At 37.6% G+C, this 17,124-nt stretch overlaps 1 protein-coding gene across 1 annotated transcript in view; it reads right to left on the bottom strand.

Annotated features, from left to right (window-relative positions):
* The window catches only part of RALGPS2 (Ral GEF with PH domain and SH3 binding motif 2), a 106,485-nt gene that overhangs the window by 62,633 nt on the left and 26,728 nt on the right, over positions 1-17,124 (bottom strand). Inside the window, exons 4-8 of the mRNA XM_015811259.1 lie at positions 12,789-12,839; positions 9,090-9,173; positions 8,350-8,439; positions 6,862-6,954; positions 4,436-4,562 (exon numbers count right to left, since the gene is read on the bottom strand). Coding sequence (XP_015666745.1) covers positions 4,436-4,562; positions 6,862-6,954; positions 8,350-8,439; positions 9,090-9,173; positions 12,789-12,839 — 445 coding nt within the window. The remainder of the gene's footprint in view (positions 1-4,435; positions 4,563-6,861; positions 6,955-8,349; positions 8,440-9,089; positions 9,174-12,788; positions 12,840-17,124) is intronic.

Raw genomic sequence — 17,124 nt, 5'->3', positions numbered from 1 at the left:
ATTTTAAATAGGGAATAATTTTTAAAAATTTTCAAAGATTTTAAATATGACACAGCTATTAATATATTTGCTTTTTAATTGGTTTTATAGGGGAAATGTTTTTTTGTGTTGTTTTTTTAACATGCTGTGAGCCGCCCTGAGTCCCTCTGGGGAGAAGGGCGGCATAGAAGTTTAAATATAAATAAATAAATAAATAAATAGGGCATAAATATAGCATGAGGTTTGTTTTCTAAATTAAATGTAGGGATAGGGAGTGAAGATAGCAGTTATATAAGAATGGGTTAATCTTTTTTGGACAATCATTTTGTTTTTGTGATTGATCAGCAGAATGAAACAAAAGAATCACAATGGATAAAATAAACTATAAAATAAATAGTACAAGTAAAACTGTAAAAATAGTATAGTACAAGTAAAATTGTAATCCTTCTCTGTCCATTTATGGTACTCTGAAAAACTCACTTATGCAAGTAGTAAGCTTAGAAAGAACTAAAAGTATGCAAGTTGCTTCATTCTGAATGGATTCAAATACAAATTTCATGAAATGTTTCATTTTTGAGTTTTAAATATGTTCTTAAAAGCATTTTGGAAACATTTTAACCTTAAACTTGAAATACCTCCTAATACTTAAAACAACCAATTTTACATTTAATGTGTGACTTTTCATGAATTTTCTGCTTAAAATAAGAAAACCTTGTTAAAGATAATAGAAAAATATTTCTAAGTTTAACATGGGAAATTTTCAGGTAATGCACTTCTTTGTCCAAGTTGTGCCATTCTCCAAATTATACCCATACAACAATTCAGTTTCTAAAACTATCTTTCACTGATATCAATAGATTTTTTTCACATCATTTGCTTTAACCTAAATGCAATCAATATAAGTCCCATTCTTGCTCACCCACTATCCAGACAAAGAGGGAAACGTAAGGCTGTGGAGAAATGAAGAAAGGGCAGGAAAAAAAATATGTTTATTACAATCCTAAAACCTCCTAGGCCAGTGGTTCCTTTCTACTTAATTTAAGACAAATGGGTTTCAATCTTTTTTCTTGGTTACAAGATACATAAAAATAAATGTAGACTACCGCATAGGCAAGCCTATTCAAACTATTAAATTATAGTGTGTTCTGAATATATATACAGATAGACCTCAACTTATGACTGTAATTGAGCTCAGAATTACAGTCATAAGTTGTGATGGTGATTAAGTGGGCCACCACATGATGACGCCTGATTTTACAACTTTTTTTGTGGTGGCCATTAAGCAAATGTTGCGGTCATTAAATTAACATCAGAGTTGTTAGCTGAACATGGTGGTTAAACTAATTCATTTTATCCAATGGCAGTTTTTGCTGGAAACTGAAAAAAAACCCACTGAAAATTAACAAAAATAGTAAAAAAAAAATGCAATCTCAAATGGTTACAGATAGCCATAAATGTAAGCACTGGTTGCCAAGTGCTGAAATGCGAAGACATGAACATGAAGACCGATACAACCATAAGTAGCTTTTTGGGGATCCATTTGGACAGGCAGAATTTGATTTTTTCCAAATACTGAACCTATACATTCTCTCAATTATTTCATATGGTTAGGTTATACCGTATTATTATTATTAGCCTATGGCATTGTTACATTAGCCAGGAGATCACAATATACTTTGGCTTCCAAAGTACCAGCTCTATTCTAGGAAATGCGTCCTTTCTGTGGCGCGTCACATAAGGGTGAGCTAGCTTCACATCAGAAAAAAAGACAAGCAGCTCTTCCTGCAGAGTCATTCAAGGCCCCCTCCCTCCCTGGCACCATCTTGCAAACAGGCGCCGCAACTGGGAAGGTTCAGAGGGCAGGAATGTGACTGCCTGCACCAGCTCTTCTCCCCCCCATCGAAGTGGTACCTATTTTATCTACTCGCATAGAACATGCTTTCAAACTGTTAGGGGGGCAAAAGCTGAAGCAAATGACGGGAGCTTACCCTGATACACAATGCTAGAATTTGAATTGCTGGAGCAGAAACCTTCTCCAAGGTCATAAAGCCACTGAACCACCACGCGTCTATTAGGGTATATCATTGCCAATATATGAATTAGGTGTTTTTACAGTTACACATTTTAAAGTTTTCATGTTAATTGCATAAATGTGCACACACGCTTGACATGATTACCTTTCTCTTTCATAGCAGTACAGCAGATAGCAAGGCATTCAAGTTTCTCATCTTGGAGTTAAATGGTTTCAGTTCACTGAAAGTGTCACAATGTATCTTTGCTATGTTTTTTTTACCATGGATGTTTTTAAATTTTATTTCTCACTGCCTAAGAAGCAGGAAAGCGTTTCAAACAGCCAGATGTATGATGATATTCCTTTTTCATTATTTTGACAACAGTTTAATGATTTAAAAACAACTAGCATATAAATGGCTAGTTTACATCTATCTCTTAGACAGGAGTTCTGTTGAAAACAGGAAAACTTGAATTCTTTAAAATCCCTTTTTTAGAATCTATTAAAAAAAATTGCAGATCATGTTTAGAGTAAACTATCCATAGATTGAATGAAGCAACTGAACTAAATATGTGATTGAATGGTCTTTATACAATACCATAATAAATCTATAAATTAATTATTATATGCAACTACCTAAAATCATTTTAAAAATCTGTATAAATCCAGTATTTCATTACAGTTTTGGAAATTGTTTTACTATAAAAAGCACAAGAGGAACTACGAAAGTCACAAGTATTACTATATTACACAAGAATAATATAATAATACTTTTCTATCTTTATCTTCATGTTTGCCAAATCCATTTATTTGTTCAGCAATAGTGTAAATATGTGCTCAGCACTGTAGAAATACATTGCCACATTGAAGTGTGGCTTCAATGGGAACCCAATCTGTTTCAAGTTCAAAATATTTTGAATTTGAAACATTGTGTACATCCCAAGTACATTTTGCATTTTCTATATTTACTGAAAGATTTTTCAAGATGTGCCAATGTATTCCTCGACTTCTAGTGCCCTGCTAAAGTCCAATTGCGGCAAAACAAACTTCTCAAGGCCAGACATCAATACATGTCATGGATATGGGCTATTACCGTGTTTCCCTGAAAATAAGACCCGGTCTTTTTTTTCTTGCCTCCAAAAGAGGCACCAAGTCTTATTTTCAGGGGATGACTTTTCCACTCACCTCCGGCACTGACAGCCCCGCCCAGCCAGCCCACTTCTTCTGCAGTGTCCCACGGCCTGCATTTCGCAGTCAGAGATGCAGCTGAGAACTGAGCTATGGATTGTATCCGTAGCTCAGTTCTTGATTGCAGAGGCCTTCCGGAAAGGCCTAACTAATTGCAAAATGCAAGCCAGGGGACACCACAGAAGAAGTGGGCCGGCGAGAAGAGACAGGCTGCAATGGTAAGTGGGTGCGGAGTGCGTGGGGCAGTTCCACCCCTTCACCCCTGCCCTAGCTTGATTTTTAGGTGTGTGCCTCGCCCCAAAACTAGGGCTTATTTGGGGGGTAAGGCTCATATTAGGTCCACCCCCAAAAATCAAGCTAGGGCTTATTTTCGAAGTAGGTCTTACCTTTGGGGAACACAAGGTATTCCAATTAAATTGTGGCTATCCTTGTTGACAGGAACGAAGAACTATTCAAAAATGTAAGTCCATATGCCCAGAATTTTGCATAGAGGACAAAACTGGTATTTTTGTAGAGACTTGTTGAATACGAACTGTGAAAACAAGGACTGGATTTTGTATTTTGAGAGTGATTGTTGCTTAGCTCTATATCTGTATGTGTGTGTATGTGTGTGTATGTGTTGGAAAAGAATATGGAAGCAACATGAAATTTCTAAAATGCAGTAGTGAGCTAAGCTAGGCTCTTCTAAAAAAATCAATCACTTCTAGGATGATAGCAGTAATGATGATGTCCACAAGAGGGATGAGGTAAATTGACCTCCTGTTTTTTCTTTTTCCAAATGCTGAAATTCAATAAAAATTCAAATATTACACTTACCGAATTCTTAGCATGTCCTTTCTCATGTCAAATTTTTCAAAAGAAAATTTTGCATGCTTTAAAACTTATTATATGCAAATTTATGATAGTTTGAAATCCAGACATTATTTGCAATCACAACTCAAAGCATTCTGTCGGAGAACACAGATTCTATAAATAATCAAGACAACCTCAGCTGGTGAGGCTGCCTTAGCCTCAAGCAGATAGCAGAGCCAGATCATCACAACTTCTGTAGGCTGGTCAAGGGTCAAATGTCTGACTAAAGCAGCTTTGCAACACAAGCTTTATTATATTACTTCATATTGAAAAGAGAATGAATTTTAAATGTAAGTCACAAGATACTCTCTTTAAACAGAAACAGTAATGGTAAAACTTTAAGTTCACAGACTGCAGCCAAGATCAGTATTTTAACAGATTATCTTAAAAAAGTATTTATCTTACCTAAATAAGGAATACAAGGAGTCATCTTCAAGCTACTAATATAGTCTCTAAGTCTTTTATAATTGTCCTCTTTGCTCATTACGTATTCCAGTTTGTCAAAAGAAGCCTTGTCTTTTCGGCTCAGTAACTTTTGGGAAAATAAAGAACAGACAACTATTAGTGTAAAAGCTATCTTTTTATAGTCAGGTATTTAATAGTTATTTTATATGACAAAATAGGATGCTGAAAAACCTACAACTGACTAAAAGAAAACATTTAAAACAGACATTTAAACAGACAAATAAACCTCAAGGCCAAATTACCCTTCATATTAAATCCCTAGTATTCTGCTGGTGATTTTTAAAATAAGCTTAAAAAGTAGCAATAGATATAAAATATATCCCGATGGGTTTTTGTTTTTTTAAAAAAATATTTATTCCATTCTCTCTTACTAAGGTAATCACAACAGAGTCAAAATACAGTGCAAACTTCAAAGTCAAAAGTCATAAATTGCCATTAGATAATGTGTCAAAGACCCCAAAGCATCAAAGTTCAGGGAGGAAAAATTAGAATCAGAATCTAATGAAGACTCCTAAGTGAAGAAAAGGTGGAAGGAAGCCATATTAATTATCTAATAAAAAATATCTAACAATCATCTCTTCTTTTTATAGCCCTCTGCACTGCTTTTCATGTGTTTCCAAAAAATCCTCCAATCTTTCAAAACATATTTTCAGAAGGATAGCTTTGCTTTTCTCCAGATAGAAATGGCAAGGCACTCAGACTTATATACTGCTTTATAGTGCTTTACAGCACCCTCTAAGTGGTTTTATTGCCCCCAATAATCTGGATTCTCATTTTACCGACCTCGGAAGGATTGAAGGCTGAGTCAACCTTCAGCCGGTTAGGATTGAACTCCTGTCAGTGAGCAGAGTTAGTCTGCAGTACTGCATTCTAACCACTGCTCCACCACTGCTATTGGTACCATCTAGTGCTAGAGGCCTTTGAAGGAACAGAGTGTTTATCTGAGGCTGAAATCATTCCTCAAATAAGCAGCAGAACCATTCACTAAGCACCATTACCTTTCAAGACCCAAGTTCCTGACCATCTCAGGAAACAAGTACCACTTGTAATTTTCCTGTAGGATTTCTGGGGAAGAAATGGCGGATTCAAGATGACTCTGTGAAAAATGGAGCCGACAACCTTAGTTGTATGAAAAAACAGCAAGTAGACTAGCTAGCTCTTCGATACTTCCTCTCTGGACAAGGAAAGGACTTGAGATCATCTATAAATGCTAAAGACAGCTGCTCCTCACAAACAGATTGCAAGCTAGCAGTCTCTGGCAAATTTAGAGTTCTGGGAGACAAGGAAACAGCCATCTTGCTCAAACCACAGTTGATGCCTTTGAAAGAACCTTGGGTTTACATACTTCTTTTTCTAAGCACTTTTAAAAACTGCTTGATAACTCTTTTCAGATACTATAAACCTTTTAATCAACAGGTTTTCTAGTACGTGGTGAGTTTCTTCAGTCCTTAGTAAAAAAAAAAGTTTCAAATACAAGCTTAAGGAATTTAAAAACTATTATTTTAATATAGGTTGATTAAAATTTTGATTTTAGAAAATTACAAATGTATTAAGAATCCAGATTAATTTGAAATAAATTATAAATAATTTTGAATGCTAAAAAAGCATAAGGTAAGAATTGGATACTACAGATAACTAAAAATTTCAATTAAAGGAGAACACTCGAAGTGGACTTGGGATGAAGCAAAATATTCTAACATAATGAAGAATATTTTCGAACACTGAACCTAGAAGCTAACTTTAACAATGTTTGCCTCTATAGAATGACTGTGTCTAAAAGATGTTATGGAAGAGGAATACGTTTTACCTGACAAAATGGAGACTGATTTGAAAGGGGATTTAAAAATAACACACTACAATATGGAAAAAGATGCTACAATGGATGTACAAAAGAAACTGGCTAACATCTTAATAATTAAAAGGGTTATACAAACAGCAAATCAAGAAAGTGACTGGGATAATTTTCTTATATTGAATTTACAAAAGAGGCTTGTTAAAGCTTTACAGAATTTTATGAGAAGGAACAAAGAAAAAAAATGTAAAGTCAAGTTCTAGAACATTACTTGAAGGAACTATCAATATTTTATCACTATAAAAGAAAGAAATATAATATTAGTTTATCTGATGACGGTTAAAATAGATACGTTATTTCTAGCAGCCCTTAATGGACTTCTGCTGAATTTCTTACTCTTACTTTCAAAAGATTCCAATTTTTGCCTTAAAATACATCCCTTCATATTCTTTTCTTATTTTGTTTCTTTATACCACAGATGCCTATAAAATCTATTGACTAGGCCAGCTCCTTATATAATTGATGTTTTGTTATTCATTAATAAAAAAGCAATTATTTAATGTAATTCACTCACCGCCCATGTTTTAGTCAACCTGAAGATGGGGGCACTTTGCAATCCAGAAACCACAGCCATAAGAGCATGTAAATTATTTAGTTCATAAAGTTTCTGAGGACAAGAACAGAAATGGAAGCTCAATATCAAGTAATTGTTAAATTACTGTTAAATCATAAACCTTTGAACAATGTTCTAAGAGTGCAGGGCAATAAAGAATGGATACAACCAGATGATAACCGATACTTCAGCCAAAATAAAACTGCCAAAGAATTATAAAACTGAAGTGAATCATAAAGCTTCACAACTATTCTGTCCTATACGATCTAGATTAGGTTGGATCCAAGCAGAAACTTTCAAATGCTTTCGCTCTTTGCCTGACCTATAAATAATATTCTTTTTGAGGATTGAGAGAATCTGCTGATATATTTTCTGACAGAGGGGAGAAAGAAGAAAGTACAAAAGAAATACTGAGAATGGAATAGAAAGCAACTCTACTAATTATTCAACAATCACTTCCTTTCCCCTTATCCTTTTGCCATTCTACCACAAGGATTCCCCAAACATTTGAGGGTCTTGGGTATGGGGAAGTCTAGATTCTGTTTATGCCCCTCTGTAGCTGTCTAAATGTGATTTTTGTGTGTAATCTAGCTTGGCCTGGGGCAAAATGAACAACAACTTCTTCTTTAATTAGGTTAAGAGATCAGCAGCACACTTATACTCTTTAAGTATAAAATTAAGGTTAATATTACTTAGAATAGAGAAACTGGGGGGAAATTAACACAGAAATATAGTATAGAGCAGTAGCATGTGCCCGCCATATTCATCTGTTGACTTATCTATCATTCACAATTTAACATTTCCACCAAGTTTATTATGTGTCTATTTATAAAATATATATATCACTAGAATTGAAATTACATATTTCTATTAGAACTCTGATAAAAACATCTAAATCTGAAAAACTGTTGCAAATAGAAAATTATTTTAAAATAAAAGTATAAAATCATGTAAAATAATATTATTTTGGTGACTGATATATAAAAAGCCTAAAAGCTACATAAATACAAGAAATGGGTAACAAGAAATTATAGGAGTGAACTTTAATATTGTTCATGACTTCATCAACAAATACTTGTTGTTTTGTACTATGTGCTCAAGAGAAACATGCAACCAGTAAATCAAGACTTTCAATACATTATTCAAAAAATAAAGCCAGAAAATATTGTGCACTTTTTAACATACATTTATTTACAAATGTAATTAATTTGTGGTTGATTCAACATATGTACTGCCAGTTTCAGAGGAACGGTTTCAAACTTACTAGCAATATCATAATCTATTTCTGCAACTTTCAAACAATAATGAAGAATTATTACATGTTGTAATTTCTATAACTTATTCACAATAATACCTTTCTCATATTATAAGTAAATGGAACCAAAATTGTAATAGATTTTTGAAAGGAGTTTTAAAGTTTAAAACTGTTCCCTAAAAATATTTTCTTACCTTAGCAGTTTTGATATAGTGGCTTAGGACTTCAGCTCTTATTTTCAATGTCTGTGCATGAAGAATCTCTCTAACAACCCAAAAACTTACCTGAAAACAAAAGGTCTACATTAAAATATATACAAAAAGGAAGTGGTGGTGGTAGTGCTAATAAAATGTGAATACCGAAATAATCAAAAATTTCCCATTATAAAATCAATGGGTCACTTTAAAAGATGCAAATTATTCCCTTAGAATGTATACTTCCCTCATGTGTGGATTCAATTAGCATACCGTATATACTCGAGTATAAGTCGACCCGAGTATAAGCCGAGGGACCGATTTTCCCACAGAGAACTGGGAAAAATTGGTGACCCGCGCATAAGCCGAGGGGGCATTTTGGCTGTTCCTCCCTGGCCGCCGCCCCACCCCCGCCGCCGCCCCNCCCCCGCCGCCGCCGCCGCCGCTGACTCGAGTATAAGCCGAGGGGGGCATTTTTCAGCCCCAAAAATGGGCTGAAAAACTCGGCTTATACTCGAGTATATACGGTAGGTCCTTTCTATTCATTCAGATAGATGGACATTTTTAGTCTTATTTTTGTTATGCAATCTCATTGAGGGTAAGGGCAGAGGTGAGAGACGGAAGTATAGAGATATCCCTACCTTTAACATAAATTAAGGTTTTAACAAAAGAATAGAGCACATGGTTTTATTAATTGCAGTATTTTATTGTGATGTATACAGTTAAGTCTCACAACTTACATGGTTGAATCTTCTTGTAAAAGCAACTGCATTTGGTGCTGAACTATATTTTTCCTTTTTATTCCAACCACAGCTTGACAGTTCCTAGATGAACAGTGAAAGAAATAATGTAATGTCAGTGTTCAGATTGCAAAACAAAACATGATTTTTCCTTTTATTAATAAAAGTTCTATTTATATTTTTCATAATATTACTGGTAAAGCTGATGTGCTAGATATAAATGTTAATCCTGAGCATGCTTTTTGTAAAAGTACTATGAATTATAACATAATTTGAACAATTCCATGTCTTTAGCAATGTGTGAATCTTTGAATCTTCAGAAGCATTTCATTTGAAATTTCCGTTGAATAGCATTCTAAATTGAGATGATTAAGTGTATAAAAGAGAGTGTGAAATCTCAACTATCTTGTATATCCTTGTTTTTAATGCTTAAATTTGTCTAATAGTATACATTTCACTAAAATTCTCAAGCTATGAAATAAGTGCTATTCTCTAATATATTCAGTCAAACTATGTTAATAAATATGCAATATTAGCTTGATTCCTATATAACAAGCCGAGTTTTCAGTAACATACTAAAGATAGCCCCATTCAGACATTATGTAAACTGGAGTATTTACCTGTAGGGACTCCATCACAGAATCATCCCTTATCAATGTCACTGAAATGATGTTGGCTTTCCTGCAGTGATTCATGAATTTAGCACAGATTATTGCACAGAACAGTCTATACCCTAGCTCAAGAGAAACATAACAAAAATGCTCTCCCTTTGTGCTAAACACATGAATAACTTCAAAGACTTCAAACATCACTGGAGCAACACTGAGGCAGGAGTTATCCAGTGTGCTCACCTGATCAGTGCTCCAGATTCATAATGCCTGAATGGTCTAGAGTTTGTCTGCAATCCAGAACTGGAAACACTCTTCAAACTAGGAAGGACAAGATAAAATAAGGAGAGAATGGAGGGGAAATTTTGAAAAAGTGCAAGAGAGTAAGATCACTGAAAGAAGACAGAAGCTTGTTGAAGAACTGTTTATCTGCCAATACTTAAAACATTAAAGACTGCCATTATAGGTAGTCTTAGACCATTTGTTTAGTGATTGCTTGAAGTTGTAATGGCACTTCCCAATCCATTTTTCTAGAATATACTATATGAATTTGTCTGTAGTCTGTAAAAAATGTAAGTAGTTGATATAAACAGACAGCAATCATCCAAACCACCAATGCTTGACTGATTTAAAAATATTAATGTTAATTGTAATTGCAAAAAGACAGCACGCCAGCTATTTTATAATCACTTTTTCTAGTAGCTAAAACCACTGTTGCATGTTGCTATAATGGTTTAAGTAGAGGACATAGCAAAATATATTCTAAACAGTTAGGTACAGGCTGAAAACTGTCTCTCTCTCTCACCTAATCCTCCAACCCCACAAAAAAACAAACAAACAAAAAAAACACTTGGAGCTCCCTCCAATTCCCAGTCTTCACCTGGGTTGCTACAGGAAACATGTCAAAAACTGTTAAGTAGCCAGAGAACAGCCCAGATCAACTCTGGGTGTTTTGAAAAGTGGAAACGGCATAATTAAGATGGTATATATTTTCTTGCCATTTGCAGAAAGCAAAATAAGTGATTTCTGTGAAGAAGGTCCTTTGAAGCTGTAAGTCACCTTGTAATTTAAACAGCTATGAATCAAATGCTTGTTTTTATATTAAGATACTCAATGTTTCTCACCCTACATTAAAAAAATAAATCTCTTCTCAATGTTAACTTTTCTAGTTTGACTTATTTCTCTCAAAAGTATAAAGGTAAACATGCCAAACTGCAAACTTTGTTGCAGATAAATCCTAAAAGAATTGTGTTCTTTAGTTTATATCACATTCTTTTATATGAAAAGATTCTGAGAAAGATTGGATTAAAATGTAATTTTTGCATAAATTCTTACAAGATTTGCCTTCTTCTTAAAATCCCCTTTCAGTCTAAATTCACTCCCTAAGATCAACCCTTAGGAAAACTGGCATAAAAATTCTTATCAGTGATCTTGCCTTCTTTTACATCACTATGGGGTTAATAAAACATAAGAAAGAATGTGATTTTAGTAACAGATGTTTTTGCATGAATCAAGGAATGGATGTGGTGAAAGAAAAATGGTTTGCAAAGATTATAAAGGCATGGAAAAGTATAATGAGTGTTATTGATTTAAATTAAATGTAGATTCCCTTTTTTCTTTCTCTTATCTTGTCTGTAATTTCTTTTTCTAACTGCATCTTATTGTTTTGGAGTTCTGTATGTTTTTTATATTGCAAGAGAACAGCATTATGTATATGCATGTATTTATATTGCAAAGAATAGCAAATGTGCTTTACTTGAAAGATTATTTACTGTTACCCACATTATTTGTCAACTTTTTTATATTGCCTGACTTTCAGCAACTTTGGGCTGTTCGCAAAACAATAATACTATGATAAAAGCAAAGAACAAAAGATGGCACAAACTGGACAATTATTTCTGATCCAAGAACAGCAGCCTTCGGAATATTAATAACTAAATTAGCCAAAACACTTACATAACTGCCCATCTTGTACCAAACTCTAAGTGGCTTACAATCAAAAAAGAAAACATGTGTCTTAACAAACAAACAAAAAATCAAAAGACCTGATGCCATAGCTAAACTTTCCCATGCGCAGCACAGTTCATCTTACTAATCTCTGCCTATCCTCTCCTAGGGGGAAAAGCCAGGTCCTGAGTGCTTTTTGGAAGGTTAAAAAGGTGGGGAGGGATTAAAAGGTTAAAAAATCAAGGAGAAAAATGTTCTATAGGGCAGGGGCTGCCACAGAAAAGGCCTGCTCCCTAGGTCCCTTTAAATGGCATAATTTAAAGGAAGGGATTAGGAATGTGCCCACCTTTAATCTGTTGGATGGGCAGGCCCCCTTAGGGATAGGCTATCCTGCATACGATCTGGTCCCTTGCCATATACGGCTTTAAAGGTAATAATAGCCTGTGCTTGAAATGCACCCAGAAGGTAACATTTCTGGCAAGGACATGGTGTGCTAGATGTCACTGAAGGACTGAGGAATGGCATTATAGCTGAAACTGATAGTAGGAGGACTTTTAACTGCTTTTTAAATATTAAGAACCTTGGGAACAGCAAATTTGATGGCATTCTCTGGCTAAGTTTCCTTCTGTACTTCAAGTACAACTTTGAGTACTTTGCAACTTTGGGAATAAATGGCAAAAGGGTAATCAGGCTAGATATAGATGTTATTTCTGATAACCCTTAGTGGACTTTTGCCGATCAGAACTGAACGATGAAGTTTTAAGAATTTGTCTATAGTTAAGTGATGCAATATGGTATAAACAGATTGCTATATTTTAAGAGAAAATGATAAGTTATTCAAATTTAAACTTGTTGAGACGAATTAATTAATTAATTTCTGGACTATGTCATCCTAGTATTTTCTATACCACATGCCCACCTAATATAATCTATAATAATATTTAAGCAGGAAAAGTACATTTACTTATTACATGTTTTATTTATCTAGCCATTCAGATGTCAATCATTAAAGCTATTAAAGCAAAAGGAAAGTACAGTCTATATGCATCTACCATATATAAAAGATGAAATATAGAAAACACCATAATAGAACTGTAACTTGTTTTTTTATCAAATTATATTAAGTTTTCTAAGAAACACTCACCTCTGGTTGAATAGCTTTAAATACAGGAATATCCATGAGTGTAATCTGGCCCTTAAATGAAAGTTATAAGAAAATTAAAATTATGTTCCTTGTTTCACAACTCAGTTCATTTGATTATTTAACAATTCCTAGCAAAATGACAGCATGCCCCCTCTGTTTCCTTAGCTATGTGATTACATATTGTAATACATATATGGTTACAATTATAATTCTAGGGTAAAGAAGAAATGAGAGCAGTCCTGAAAAAGAAAATTCAGGAAAGCGTTCCTTAATAGAAAGAGCTAAGATGCTGACAATTCAAAAGAGAAAGTATAACTTAATTTCACAATTGCCAGAGTGATCAATCAGAATTATTAGTACTAGTTATTATTAGAATTACTAAGAATTCTAGCTGATCGGGAACACATTTTGTTGTAGATTGCATTCATTTCCACTCACTTTGCTACCACCTGTTAATAAGACTATATAAAGAAATGTAACATATTATAGTCAGAAATCTTTGCTTTTCATTCCTTTTGCAAATTAGAAACAAAGAGAGGATTTTATTCTTATCTTAGAAGCATTGGCATCTTAATTACTACTATATCAAACCAACTCCCCTTTCAAATATTAATATATTTCAAAACAATATTTGTATTTTCACTTGGCATTTTCCTTTTCAATTTTATAGGACAGTCATTTTCTGTGTGTCTGAATCTTCATGAGGAATTAGTTTTGCTGAATATTCACTAAGCTCCTGTTTATGACACTTACCTTGTGATCTGAACGCTTTAGACATTGTTCAGATAAGAAATCACTATGGACTGCAGTGTTCATAAATAAACAGAGGCACTTATGAATGTATTCATTATTTTGAAGTATATCTGATTTCAGCCACAAAATTCTGTGCTGAAGAAATTGAATTCTCACATGCGTAAGAGATAATTCTCACTGTCATTTTCCGGGAATATTTTAAACTTAAGAGCCCTTAAAAATAAGGATTCTTTGTGGTAAAAGACTAAAATGGGCGTTGTCTTACCTGAACGCCATTTCTCAGCATGTAGATGTAGCCTCCACCGATGGGTTATCAATGCCTCCTTGCTCAGTTTAGACTAAGATCAAACTTTGGCCACGCCTCCTTGGGCTGTCCTTCCCCAGTTTGTTGATTGACGAGGCGAAGCCCACTTGAGCTGACACAACACTCCTCCTGAAAGTACAGCCTAGACCCACCTACACGGGCGGGTGTGGAGGCTACATCTACATGCTGAGAAATGGCGTTCAGGTAAGACAACGCCCATTCTACAGCATGTGAGATGTAGCCTCCACCGATGGGACATACCCAAGCCCCCATGTCCCCCAATGGGAGGGAAGTCTAGGTCTGTGAGTCACGAGCCGCCACCACCTTCTGCAAGACCCTCCTGCCAAAGGCCGCATCAGCCGCCGCAAACTGATCAAGTTTGTAATGCCTTATAAAGGAAGAGGGAGAAGACCAGGTGGCTGCCCGACAAATCTCCTCCACCGAAGCCTGGGCAGAATAAGCCGCAGACGTGGCCGCACTACGTGTGGAATGAGCTGTGACATTCGCCGGAACCTGAAGAGTCTGAGACTTGTATGCATAAGAGATGCATGCCCTGATCCATCTTCCAATGGTTGAAGATGATACCTTCAGACCCTTGGAAGAAGGATGGAAAGACACAAACAGAGCCTCAGTCCTGCGAAAAGGTTCTGTACGTTTTACATAGTGATGCATGGCCCGTCGTACGTCCAACGTGTGCCACAGCCTTTCCAGATGATGGGATGGTCGAGGACAAAAATTTGGAAGAACCAGGTCCTGAGACCTGTGAAACCAAGTATTGACCTTCGGGATGAAGGATGGGTCCAACCAAAGGACCACCCTGTCCTCCAGAAAGTTACAGAGGTCCCCTCTGACTGAGAGCGCAGCCAGTTCAGAAATACGCCTTGCCGAAGTAATGGCAACCAAAAAGGCGACTTTCAGAGAAAGGAAGTGTAAAGAGCAAGATCTAATAGGTTCAAAGGGTGGCCCTGTGAGAACCAGCAATACTTTTGGTAAATCCCACGTGGGGTATCTATGCACTACGGGAGGAGCAGTGTGAACAGCTCCCTTAAGGAAAGCCCTGACTGTCAGGTCATGTGACAGTTGCGCATGATTCTCACAAGTGAGAATTGAGGACAAGGCAGCAATTTGTCTACGAATAGTGTTATAGGCCAGGCCTTTGTTCAGGCCCTCTAAGAGGAAATCTAAGATAATTGGAATGGAGACTTTCAATGGATCCAAACTCCGGGAGGCGCACCAAGTGCAGAAATGCCTCCATGTGGCGTCATAAATCCTGTTAGTTGAAGGACGTCTGGAGGCTTGAATCACCGCTATGACGTCCGGGGAAAATGACTGCCTGGCTAAACTCTCCCGCTCAAGTGCCAAGCGGCTAACTGAAGCCACTGCGGATCCGGATGTTGTAGCTGACCCTGACTGAGAGCTACTAGATTTGGTGGGATCTTCCATGGCGGAGAGACCGACAGATCCACTAGGTCTGCAAACCAAGGTCTCCTTGGCCAGTGAGGGACCAACAGGATCAGCTCCGCCTGTTCCAAAAGCAGTTTCCTGATGACTGCCTGAATCAGAGGAAGAGGAGGGAATGCATACAAGAGCCCCTTGGGCCAAGGACTGCGGAGCGCATCTGTCCCCTCCGCCCCCCGTGATGGAAACCTTGTGAAAAATCTGGGTAGTTGAGCGTTTACCGACGAGGCGAACAAGTCCACCTGAGGTTGTCCGAATCTCTCCGCTATTCTCACGAAAAGAGCCGGGTCCAGGCGCCACTCTGAGTGGTCTATCAATACCCTGCTCAAAGAGTCGGCTTGACAATTCGCCTCCCCGGAGATGTGCTCTGCGCAAATGGATGCCAGATTGAGTTCTGCCCACCGCCCCAGGGATAGAGCCTCCTGCATGAGGGACCAAGACCTCGTCCCCCCCTGCCTGTTGACATGGGCCTTGGTAGCAACATTGTCCGTCATTACCAGGACGTGTCTTCCCGCTACTATGTGGGCAAATTGGCGTAGAGCCAGGTGTACAGCCCTGAGCTCCAACCAATTGATGTTGTGAGCGAGATCGGATTGGGTCCATTGTCCCTGTGCCATGTGAGTCTGCATGTGCGCGCCCCAGCCGAACAAGCTGGCGTCCGTGGTCAGGACTAGCCTGTGATGCTCCTTGAACAGTGAACCCCTGTGTATGGCTGACGACACCCACCAGTGGAGAGACAATAGAGTGTGGTGAGGAACTCTCACTTTCCGTACGGAGGAACTCATGTTCCTCTTCTGGAAAGGCAGGAGGAACCACTGTAGGTGTCTGGAGTGAAGTCGGGCCCAAGGCACTATGCCCAGACACGAAATCATTTTCCCCAATAGCTGAGACAGCTGGACCAGAGGAACCACCTTGTTTTTCTGGATATTGCGAACCAAAGAGTTGATGCTGGCCTTGCGTTCTTGGGATAGATATACCTTGCACAGGTTTGAATCTATCACCGCGCCTAAATGAAGAATCCGAGTGGTCGGAATGGTGTGACTCTTTTTGAAATTCACGGAGAAGCCGTGCCTCTGAAGAGTCCGAATCGTGAGTTGTAGATCCAGCTGTGCTGACCGGAATGATCTGGACTGGACAATGATGTCGTCCAGGTAGCACTGTACTCTTACCGGCATCAACCTGAAATGGGCTGCCAATACCACCAGTAGTTTCGTGAAAACGCGAGGGGCCGAAGAAAGACCAAAGGGCAGAGCCCTGTACTGATAATGCCTGTGTGCATGGCAAAAACGGAGGAACCGGCGGTGATGTGGTCTGATTGGGACATGAAGATAAGCCTCTGTCAGATCTATGGAAGAGAGGTAATCTCCCTTCCTGATACTGGCCAGGATGGATCTGAGGGATTGCATTTTGAATCGCCTGTAGGCTACGAAATGGTTCAGTCCCTTCAGATCTAAGATCGCTCTCCAACCTCCCGATGCTTTGGGGACCACAAAGAGAATGGAGTAAAACCCCTTTCCTCTTTGATCTAGAGGAACCGGCTCTATGGCCTTTATTTCTAACAGGTGGGCAATGGCCTGGGAGACTAGCCCCGCCCTGTTTGCCTGTTTTGAGGTTGGACACTGGACGAATCTGTCTGGGGGGATGGAGTGGAATTCTAAGGCTAGTCCTAGCCTTATGGTCTCCCTTACCCAAGCATCCTTGGTGGTGACCTCCCAAACGTCGCTGAACAGAGTCAAGCGACCTCCTATGGGAGGATCCATAGTGGCGTCACTTGGACCTCCTGAACGAACGTCCTCCAGCTCCCCTAAAGGGGCGCTTGTT

The sequence above is a fragment of the Protobothrops mucrosquamatus genome, unplaced genomic scaffold, assembly GCF_001527695.2.
Source record: "Protobothrops mucrosquamatus isolate PMUCROS unplaced genomic scaffold, P.Mucros_1.0 scaffold35, whole genome shotgun sequence".
Classification (NCBI taxonomy): domain Eukaryota; kingdom Metazoa; phylum Chordata; class Lepidosauria; order Squamata; family Viperidae; genus Protobothrops; species Protobothrops mucrosquamatus.
The sequence above is the reverse complement of the archived record's forward strand: the minus strand, read 5'-3'. Positions and strand labels throughout refer to the sequence as shown.